Source organism: Molothrus ater, chromosome 1, assembly GCF_012460135.2.
Source record: "Molothrus ater isolate BHLD 08-10-18 breed brown headed cowbird chromosome 1, BPBGC_Mater_1.1, whole genome shotgun sequence".
NCBI lineage: Eukaryota > Metazoa > Chordata > Aves > Passeriformes > Icteridae > Molothrus > Molothrus ater.
In genome coordinates, this window is record NC_050478.2 from 122,894,726 (window position 1) to 122,905,241 (window position 10,516).

General features: G+C 40.2%; 1 protein-coding gene across 3 annotated transcripts in view; it reads left to right on the top strand.

Moving 5' to 3' along the window:
• ZFHX4 (zinc finger homeobox 4) overlaps nt 1-10,516 on the top strand; it is a 150,112-nt gene that overhangs the window by 134,201 nt on the left and 5,395 nt on the right. For all 3 annotated transcript variants that reach the window (XM_036400538.2, XM_036400555.2, XM_036400548.2), the window contains exon 9: nt 461-5,857. In XM_036400538.2, the coding sequence (XP_036256431.1) occupies nt 461-5,857 (5,397 nt within the window). The remainder of the gene's footprint in view (nt 1-460; nt 5,858-10,516) is intronic.

The window sequence follows — 10,516 nt, forward strand, 5'->3', positions numbered from 1 at the left end:
TAGGTAAGTGATTTTGTCTTCATTTTTTGCTAGTTGTCACAGCATTCTCCTCCCTCTCTTCTCTGACCATTCTCATCCTCTTTCTAGTCATCTGTCCTACCTGTTGTCCCCATTTTTCTACTCTTTCCCTCTTTCCTATTCTTTATTTCCTTTTCTTGTTTGATGCTCCCATTGTACCAATCAACTCCTACCTTCTGGCAAAGAAAAGCCCTATGCCACTTCTTGGCCAGATGCTGCTGCCAATCTGATCATTGTGTACGAGTTTTATTCCTTTTTTTAAATTCCTGTTTATCCTGCCCACTCTGTTTTCTGGGACAAAGACAGGTTGTTATATTTTGCTAAGCTGACACATGGCATACTAGGTGCCTTTCTTGATTTCTGATGAAAAAAATAAATTAAAATGAATACTGTGTGCTTTTTCTTCTACTTGTGTAAAAGGCACTTCACTTTCTCTAACTAGGTGAAAGTCCTGTGGATGAGAAAAGTACCCCTGGGGTCGATGAATCAAAAACTGGAATGGAAATAAAGACTGAGGAACAGAAGCCACCTAAGGAATCTGCTGAAACACCCGATTGGAATAAGAGCAGCAGTAAAGATATTAAGACCACTGAGTCTATGACAGACCAGCTAAGTGAGCAGCAGAAGAAGCAACAGCTGTCTGTTTCTGACCGCCATGTCTATAAGTACCGCTGTAACCATTGTAGCTTGGCTTTTAAGACTATGCAGAAGCTTCAGATACATTCCCAGTACCACGCTATTCGGGCGGCTACCATGTGTAGCCTTTGCCAACGTAGCTTCCGTACATTCCAGGCTTTAAAAAAACACTTGGAAGCAGGCCACCCTGAACTCAATGAAGCTGAACTTCAGCAGCTGTGTGCATCTTTACCTGTCAATGGTGAACTGTGGGGAGAAAGTGAAAGTATGGCACAAGACGATCATGCACTAGAACAGGAAATAGAAAGAGATTATGAGATGGACCAGGAAGGTAAAGCAAGTCCTGTAGGAAGTGATAGTAGCTCTATTCCAGATGATATGGGCTCAGAACCAAAGCGGACCTTACCTTTTAGAAAAGGGCCAAATTTTACTATGGAAAAATTTCTAGATCCATCTCGCCCATACAAGTGTACAGTGTGTAAAGAGTCTTTCACCCAAAAGAACATTCTCTTGGTCCACTACAACTCAGTGTCCCATCTGCATAAACTCAAAAAAGTTTTGCAGGAAGCATCAAGTCCTGTCCCTCAAGAAACCAACAGCAGCACTGATAACAAACCCTACAAGTGCAGCATTTGTAATGTTGCATATAGCCAAAGTTCTACATTGGAAATCCATATGAGATCTGTGCTTCATCAGACAAAGGCAAGGGCTGCAAAGCTAGAACCAAGTGGTAATATAAGTAGCGGTAATAGTGTAGCAGGGAATGTGAATAGCCCCAGCCAAGGAATGCTAGAATCTGTGACCTTACCAGCAGTTAACAGCAAAGAAACACATTTAGATGCCAAAGAATTAAATAAAAAGCAAGCTTCTGAATTAATTTCTGCTCAGCCTACGCATCACCCACCCCAGTCACCAGCACAACTTCAAATGCAACTACAGCACGAACTGCAACAACAGGCTGCGTTCTTTCAACCGCAGTTTCTAAATCCAGCTTTTTTGCCTCACTTTCCAATGACACCAGAAGCACTGCTCCAATTTCAACAGCCTCAGTTCCTTTTCCCATTCTATATACCTGGGACAGAATTTAGCTTAAGCCCAGATCTGGGTTTGCCTGGTTCTGCCACATTTGGTATGCCTGGGATGGCTGGTATGACAGGATCACTGCTTGAAGATTTGAAGCAGCAGATACAAACTCAGCACCATGTTGGCCAAACCCAGCTACAGATACTGCAGCAACAGGCACAACAGTACCAGTCCACCCAACCCCAACTTCAGTCCCAAAAGCAGCAGCAGCAAAGTAGTAAGCTGATGAAAGCAGAGCAAAATACCTTAGTAAGTACAGACTGCCAGCTGATAAAGGATATGCCATCATATAAGGAGTCAGAAGAAGTTTCTGAAAAACATGAGAAGCCAAAGCAAGAATTTACTAATGAGAATGAAGGACTAAAAGAAAACAAAGATATGAAGAAGCCAAAATCCTCAGAACCAGCCATCCCACCACCCAGAATAGCTTCTGGAGCAAGGGGGAATGCAGCCAAGGCTTTGCTGGAGAACTTTGGGTTTGAGTTAGTTATCCAATACAATGAGAACAGACAAAAAGTGCAGAAGAAAAGCAAGACTGGGGATGGTGAAAACACAGACAAACTGGAGTGTGGAACCTGCAGTAAGCTTTTTTCCAACATTCTTATTTTGAAGAGTCATCAAGAACATGTGCATGGACATTTTTTTCCATATGGAGCATTAGAAAAATTTGCCCGACAATACAGGGAGGCGTATGACAAACTTTATCCAATTTCTCCATCTTCTCCAGAAACACCACCGCCTCCGCCACCACCTCCGCCACCACCTCCTCCTCCTCCTCCTCCAACTCCTTCTCAGCCTTCTTCAGCTGGAGCTGGAAAAATTCAAAACACAGCTCCCACACCTTTGCAGGCCCCACCACCTACACCTCCACCACCGCCTCCTCCACCGCCACCTCCGCCTCCTCCACCACCACCACCATCAGCCCCACCTCAAGTCCAGCTTCCTGTTTCACTTGATCTCCCACTTTTCCCTCCAATTATGATGCAGCCAGTGCAACACCCAGCACTGCCTCCTCAGCTTGCCCTCCAGCTGCCACCAATGGATACTTTATCTGCCGATCTTACCCAGCTTTGCCAGCAGCAGCTGGGATTAGATCCCAATTTCCTGCGGCACTCTCAGTTCAAGCGTCCACGTACAAGAATCACAGATGACCAGTTAAAAATCTTGCGGGCTTATTTTGATATTAACAATTCTCCAAGTGAAGAGCAGATCCAAGAAATGGCTGAGAAATCTGGTCTTTCACAGAAGGTTATCAAGCACTGGTTTCGAAATACGCTGTTTAAAGAACGACAGAGAAATAAGGATTCGCCGTATAATTTTAGCAATCCTCCTATAACGGTGTTGGAAGATATCAGAATAGATCCTCAGCCTTCAGCTGTAGAACCCTACAAGTCTGATGCGTCTTTCAGCAAGAGGTCATCCAGGACTCGGTTTACTGACTACCAGCTTCGTGTCCTCCAAGACTTCTTTGATACAAATGCTTATCCAAAGGATGATGAAATCGAACAGCTTTCAACTGTACTTAACCTACCTACTCGAGTTATTGTCGTATGGTTCCAAAATGCGCGACAAAAAGCTCGCAAAAGTTACGAGAATCAAGCTGAAACTAAAGACAATGAGAAAAGGGAACTGACGAATGAGCGTTACATCCGAACCAGTAACATGCAGTATCAGTGCAAAAAGTGCAGTGTGGTTTTTCCCAGGATCTTTGATTTAATTACACACCAGAAAAAGCAGTGTTATAAAGATGAAGATGATGATGCTCAAGATGAAAGCCAAACTGAAGACTCTATGGATGCCTCTGATCAAACAGTGTATAAGAACTGTACAGTTTCTGGCCAAAATGACTCATCAAAAAGCTTGACAGTCACAGCAGCAAGCTCTGGCTCTGGTTCTAGTACTCCTTTGATTCCATCACCCAAACCAGAACCTGAGAAGGCTTCTCCTAAACCAGAGTCCACAGAAAAACCAAAACAAAATGAAACCACCTCTAAGCAAACAGATACAACTTCCCAAAGCGCTAAACCAGTACAGTCTACTCCAGTAACATCTTCTGACCCTCAGCCCTCAGCTTCTCAACCACCACAACAAAAGCAATCCCAGATTGTAGGGAGACCTCCTTCTTCATCACAAAACACACCTGTTCCTTCCAGTCCTTTGCCAATTTCAATGACTTCTCTACAGAACAGTCTACCTCCTCAGTTATTACAGTATCAGTGTGATCAATGTACAGTTGCCTTTCCAACTCTAGAACTTTGGCAAGAGCACCAGCACATGCATTTCCTAGCAGCTCAAAACCAATTTCTTCACTCACAGTTTTTAGAAAGACCAATGGATATGCCCTACATGATATTTGACCCCAATAATCCTTTGATGACTGGACAGTTACTTAACAGTTCTCTTGCTCAGATGCCACCACAAACTGGCTCATCACATACAGCACACCCTGCTACAGTTTCTGGTTCCCTGAAACGGAAACTAGATGATAAAGAAGACAATAACTGTAGTGAGAAGGAGGGAGGAAACAGTGGAGAAGATCAACATCGTGATAAGCGTTTAAGAACTACAATTACTCCAGAGCAGCTGGAAATACTCTACGAAAAGTACCTGCTAGATTCCAATCCCACCAGAAAGATGCTAGATCATATTGCACGTGAAGTGGGACTGAAAAAGAGAGTTGTACAAGTCTGGTTTCAGAACACAAGAGCCCGGGAAAGAAAGGGACAATTCCGTGCAGTTGGTCCAGCCCAGTCCCATAAAAGATGTCCTTTTTGTCGAGCTCTGTTTAAAGCAAAATCTGCTTTAGAAAGTCACATCCGCTCTCGACATTGGAACGAAGGAAAACAGGCCGGCTATAGTTTGCCTCCAAGTCCTTTGATATCAAATGAAGATGGAGGAGAAAGTCCACAAAAGTACATATTTTTTGATTACCCATCACTGTCATTAGCAAAAACTGAATTATCAAGCGAAAATGAATTAGCCTCCACTGTATCAACCCCTGTGAGCAAAACTGCAGAAATGTCACCGAAGAACCTTTTAAGTCCTTCTTCTTTTAAAGCAGAGTCTAGTGAGGATATAGAAAATTTGAATGCCCCTCCTGCTGACTCTGGATATGATCAAAACAAGACTGACTTTGATGAGACTTCATCAATTAATACAGCAATTAGCGATGCCACAACAGGGGATGAGGGGAACAATGAAATGGAAAGCACAACTGGCAGTTCAGGGGATGCAAAACCTGCATCACCCCCCAAAGAACCAAAACCGCTTGTGAATGACACACTACCAAAAGCAGCAACTACACCTACAAATGAGAATGCTGATGATAAATTTCTCTTTTCCCTAACAAGCCCTTCAATACACTTCAGTGAAAAAGATGGCGACCATGACCAAAGTTACTACATTACTGATGACCCTGATGATAATGCCGACCGCAGTGAAACTTCAAGCATAGCTGATCCAAGTTCACCTAACCCATTTGGAGCTAGCAACCCCTTTAAATCCAAAAACAGTGATCGGCCAGGCCACAAACGTTTCCGAACACAAATGAGTAACCTTCAGCTTAAAGTTCTCAAGGCTTGCTTTAGTGACTACCGAACTCCAACCATGCAGGAATGTGAAATGCTAGGGAATGAGATTGGTCTGCCCAAACGTGTGGTTCAGGTCTGGTTTCAGAATGCCCGGGCTAAGGAAAAGAAATTCAAAATTAACATAGGGAAGCCATTCATGATAAATCAGACTGGACCTGATGGGACAAAGCCAGAATGTTCTCTGTGTGGGGTGAAATATTCTGCACGTTTGTCCATAAGAGATCACATCTTTTCCAAACAACATATTACAAAAGTGAGAGAAACTGTGGGAAGTCAGCTAGACCGGGAGAAAGATTATTTAGCTCCTACAACGGTTAGACAGCTGATGGCACAGCAAGAACTGGATCGCATAAAGAAGGCTACTGATGTGCTAGGATTAACAGTACAGCAGCCAGGCATGATGGACAGCAGTTCTCTTCATGGTATCAGTTTGCCAGCAGCTTATCCAGGACTCCCTGGCCTTCCTCCTGTTCTTCTGCCTGGAATGAATGGTCCATCCTCCTTACCTGGATTTCCACAAAGTTCAAACAGTAAGTCTATAAGGGGATGATTTTCTCATTTTATTAATTTGATCATCTTGCACAGTCACCATCCCCTTCTAAGACAAAGCATAATATGCATTCATATCATGCTGGTTAGACTTGTGTGAATAGCTAATAAGTACTCCTATGGGGTATACTCAGTGCATTTTTCCAATGATGCTGTAGCCTGGATGATACATCTGACTTCTCTAAAAAAAAAAAAAAGAGAGAGAGAAATATTTTTAGCCAATACTAGGTTTTTTCTAACAAAAGCAATAGAAATATATAATTGTTATACTTATTTGTTTGTTTTGAATTATACTTCTTTAGTCAAAACATGGGTAAGAATTTTGTATGTAATTTTTTGTATGCAAATATTTAATGTAATATCTCATTAAGCACAAAATAGATTCTCACATTGTCAGTTTATCAGGCAAGCGGTTCAACCCATAGACCACTCCAATCTGTTGTTTAATCCAGAATAAATGTTTAATATAAATGCTGCCCAGGACCCTCTATTACATTTCTGAATAACTGCCTGCTGAAATAAAAAAGAGTTTGTGGAAGGTGATTTGTAAAGGCAGTTTCAATTGTAATCCAAATTCCAGTTCATAAAGTCATTACCGACATGTACCTCTTCATTTGGGCTTGCACTTTTAACAGAACACCTAACTCGCTTTATTGACAGTTTTGACTCTCATGTGACTCCAGGTTTTGCTCACGTTGGAAAGCACTTCCTCTTGCAATAAGTTTCACTCATGTTAAGGAACCAAGTTTTCTGCAGCAGATTTTTTGACTCCTCAAAGAATGAGCCTAATGTGTTTCTTGAAGTAGGCTCCAGTTTTGCACTCTAGATTCATTTGACTGCAGCCTTGCAGACTGAAGCTCTCACAGTCATCTTCTAATTTTGCATATTCATATCAAATATGTGCACAGAAGAGCTAGGAAGCTAGTTAAGACAGCTCACCTCATTTTATCCAGTAATCCCACCTGCTGTTGATCTTTAAACTTTGCTTTAGAAAGCAACACACTTTGGCAAGTAAAATAAAGTCCTAATCACCAGTGTTATTAGACATACTGAGACTGTAGCAATGTCTTCTCTACTACCCAGGTCTACTTTGATTGATGATGATCATGTTATTGTTTTCCTAAGTGGTGGTCAAAGCATCTTGTTTTTCTCTTCATTGGATCAGAGAGGCTTTCCTTCCACAATGGAGTCTCTGGCTGAGTGCCCTCTGGCTTTTGTCAAACAGTTATTGGCACAAGATTGCATATAAAGGAAATATAAAGTTGCTGTATTTCCTTCTTAATGGCATACAGTGTCCTGGTCCTAAAATGGCTGGTTGTTGTTCATTAAAATTATAGATATGGTTTCTCTGTATAACTTTGCTAAATAGCTTTGGCTAGGTTGACCTTCAGGTAAAAAGGGCATCAGAAAACTCAGGATTTGTCTATATGGCTCAAAGAAATTTGCTTGGATATATATTTTTTTATTTCAATACCAGGAAGTTCCCATGCAAAGTGTGTCTGGGGAATGGCCCTGGACCCATGGACCCACCCTCTAAGCTGTGCTTAGGATTTGTTTTGGAGGAGGCTAGTTGGCCTAGGCAAAAACAATGTCCACATTCTTTCTTCTTAAATTTAAGAGGTTTTCTCTCAGTTTCTCGAAAATGTTCCCTGATGCTCTTTAACTCACTGGTACCAATGTAGGCTCAAAGTCTGCAAATTGTCCTGTTAATAATACAAAAAGCATTATTAGAGGCCAACTGTTCCATAACAATTCCGTATTCAGATTTTCTAATTTCCACCAAACACCTCTTCTTTGATATCATGCACAGTGCACTGCCAATTGAGATGGATTTTTACCCTCTTTCATCTTTCATTTTCTTAAGGTTAATTAGCCCATTGTGGGCAAAGCCCACTGTGTAAAGCAGCTACTAGAATCTCGTTGTTAACTTTCTCTTCTGCCATATGCTAAACAGCCCCTACATCCCCCTTTTGTTGCCTGGAAAATACTTGCATACATAAATCTCCATTCCCTAATGATACATAATGGAGCAGTGATAGTGGAAAGAAAAAAAAGCGATTATTTTAATCATTCATCATAGAAAAACAGTAATGTACTTAGATGTGCTCCAGTATATGCTCCACACACTAGTATTTTCTGCACCTAATTAACCCATTTCTATTTTCTTCTCTACCCTGCTCTGTCTAGCTCACATTCATATTTGATGCTAAGAATCATTTAAGAAGTATCTTTTTGGAAGCAAGCTTCCTAGCGAGCTTTTCCTTGGCTGCAGTTCTTGCAGCATGTATATTTTCAGCCAGCAGGACAATTGCTCTGCACCCTTCTTTGCATGAAGGATTTGCTGAAGCTCCCTGACAACTCACTGTCTTACAGTTCAAGTCTACTTCTTGTGAATTCCTCTGCAAGTGTGTAATTTCTTCTCTCTCAGACCCAAGCCCAAATTGCACTTCAGAAGAAGCCTCACTGGGATCCCTTATATTGAAGTATTTACTTGTATTTAGTGATGCTTACAGGGTTGGTAACTGTTTTGCCTGAGCAAAGCCCATCCATTCTGCCCTACATATTTGTTTAAGGACGATGTTAACATTAGTAAGGTCCTCAATGTGAAAGAATGTGTTTATTCAGACAGGCAACTATTGAAACCTAATTGTAAACATCGCACTTTAAAATTCTCCTTTGTGATTTGCTTTCCTCATCCTAGATAGAGAAGTAGCACTGATTAGTTTCACTGGTTAATAAAAGTTTATAAGGGATTTCACTTTCATGTTTGACCATCCAGTATTTTTTATGGATTTCCAAAATACAGAAAACCCAGCTAAATTTTGCAAAGTCCTATGCTTTTTTAAATGCAGTATTTGCTTTTACAAAAGTTTTGAAATGGAACCCGTGAAAATAATGCTAATTCAGAAAAGATGGAATGATTCAAACTACAGTTCATTTCATCTTCTTTATATAGTGCTTAAACTAGATTATTACTTGTGAATATTAAATTTTGCAAAATAAGATAGCTTAATTTCTGAATAAAAGGATATATTAACTTTAAATTCTGTTATTTTCTTCTTAAACAAGTGGGTTTTAATGTCAGAATTATTGTGTGGTTCTGAGATTATGTGTCACAATCCTCTCACCTGTGGGATACATTTTTCTAGATAATGTAATTTTACCATCTTATGGGCATCAAATGCTGAGCAAGGTCTGAAAATTACTGCAGTGTTTGCTCAGCATAATTCCTAATAAGGAGTTATTTGGTGGAATTCTAATTCATACAGAATTTTAGTTTCAGCTCATCTTTGTTCTTCAAGCTTCTTCTTATTTTCTAGGTGACTGTAGATAGAAGAGTTCACCTGCTGTTTTCAGCTGTTCTTAAAATTCACATTCTCTTTTTCCTTAGCTTTGTGTTTTGCCTATGATCCCTTGCAGAAAGCTAGTGCTTCATCTTGCTTCTAGCTATTGATACTGGTTCTATGAACCTTTTAATGTCATCATCATTACCATAGGCTCTTTGCACATCACTTAAGCCCGGGCTACCTTGAAGATTCACAGCAGCTTTTTCCAAGAATGCACACATCACTGGGTAATATGTACTTAGTGGGTTTTGAAATCTTATCAAGAGAGAAATTTGATTCAGCAGCAATGGCTTTGTTAGTGCATTAAATTCTGTTCTCTGTTGTTTTTGGCCCATTGGTAGCAGTTTCATTTTTATATTTTAGCCCTTCCATTCCTCCAAGTGAAAGAGAAGTCTCTCATCTTTGATAGTAATTTAAAATAATTAGCGGGATCAGAATGTTTGCTCGTGATTAGTGTATTTTCTACTCTGTATCTCTCATGTCTGTAAATCAAGCATTAGTTTCATCAGTTTTTTAAATTTAGTTTTGGAAACCCTCATTCCACACTTACCTTCCAGTAAAACAAGTGGATTGCACTGTTCTAAAGCAATCTGTCTGGACATTTCACTGAACTATGTGTATTTCAACTATATTCCAAAGAATATCTGGTAAATGGAATACGTCATACCTGTTCTAGGAATCTTCACTGTGATTAGACTGAAGACATTAAAATGTACAAGAGTTGAAGAGATTGAGAATAAAATTAAATTGGAAAAAATCCTAAGTAGGTGGCAAGCCCAAATAACCATGACAAAGCTGGGGCAACAGTTCACATTAACTGTATCATTCGTGTGTTTTCCATCTACACTCTGTATAATTTCATATATTTTCAGCAAGCTCCACACACAATTGGCTGTTACTTCCTGTTGGAAGCATAGGAGCAAGTAATAGCTTCTTCAATGTGATTGTGCACTAACTCTAGCAATTACCCACTTTTTAATTATAGCTGTTGTGACTTGTTTCACTGTACTATCTAATTCGTGCTCACAATGCATTTTAACTCCTTAGTGTTTAAATAGGACTAATGACACAGTGACAAACATTAAATGGCCTCTTTGTTAAATCTGATAATTATTCTTTTTGAATCCTAATTGCTTGATTCTTAAGTAAAGCTAAGCACCTGGATATTGATGATTTAAACATTATTCTTGTTCACTCCATTAGTGCTTCCTTGTGGCTAATACCTATCTAGCCTCCATTACAGAGCCTGCATTTATTTCTCTCTTATCCATGCACTAGTAGACTGCTCCTGAC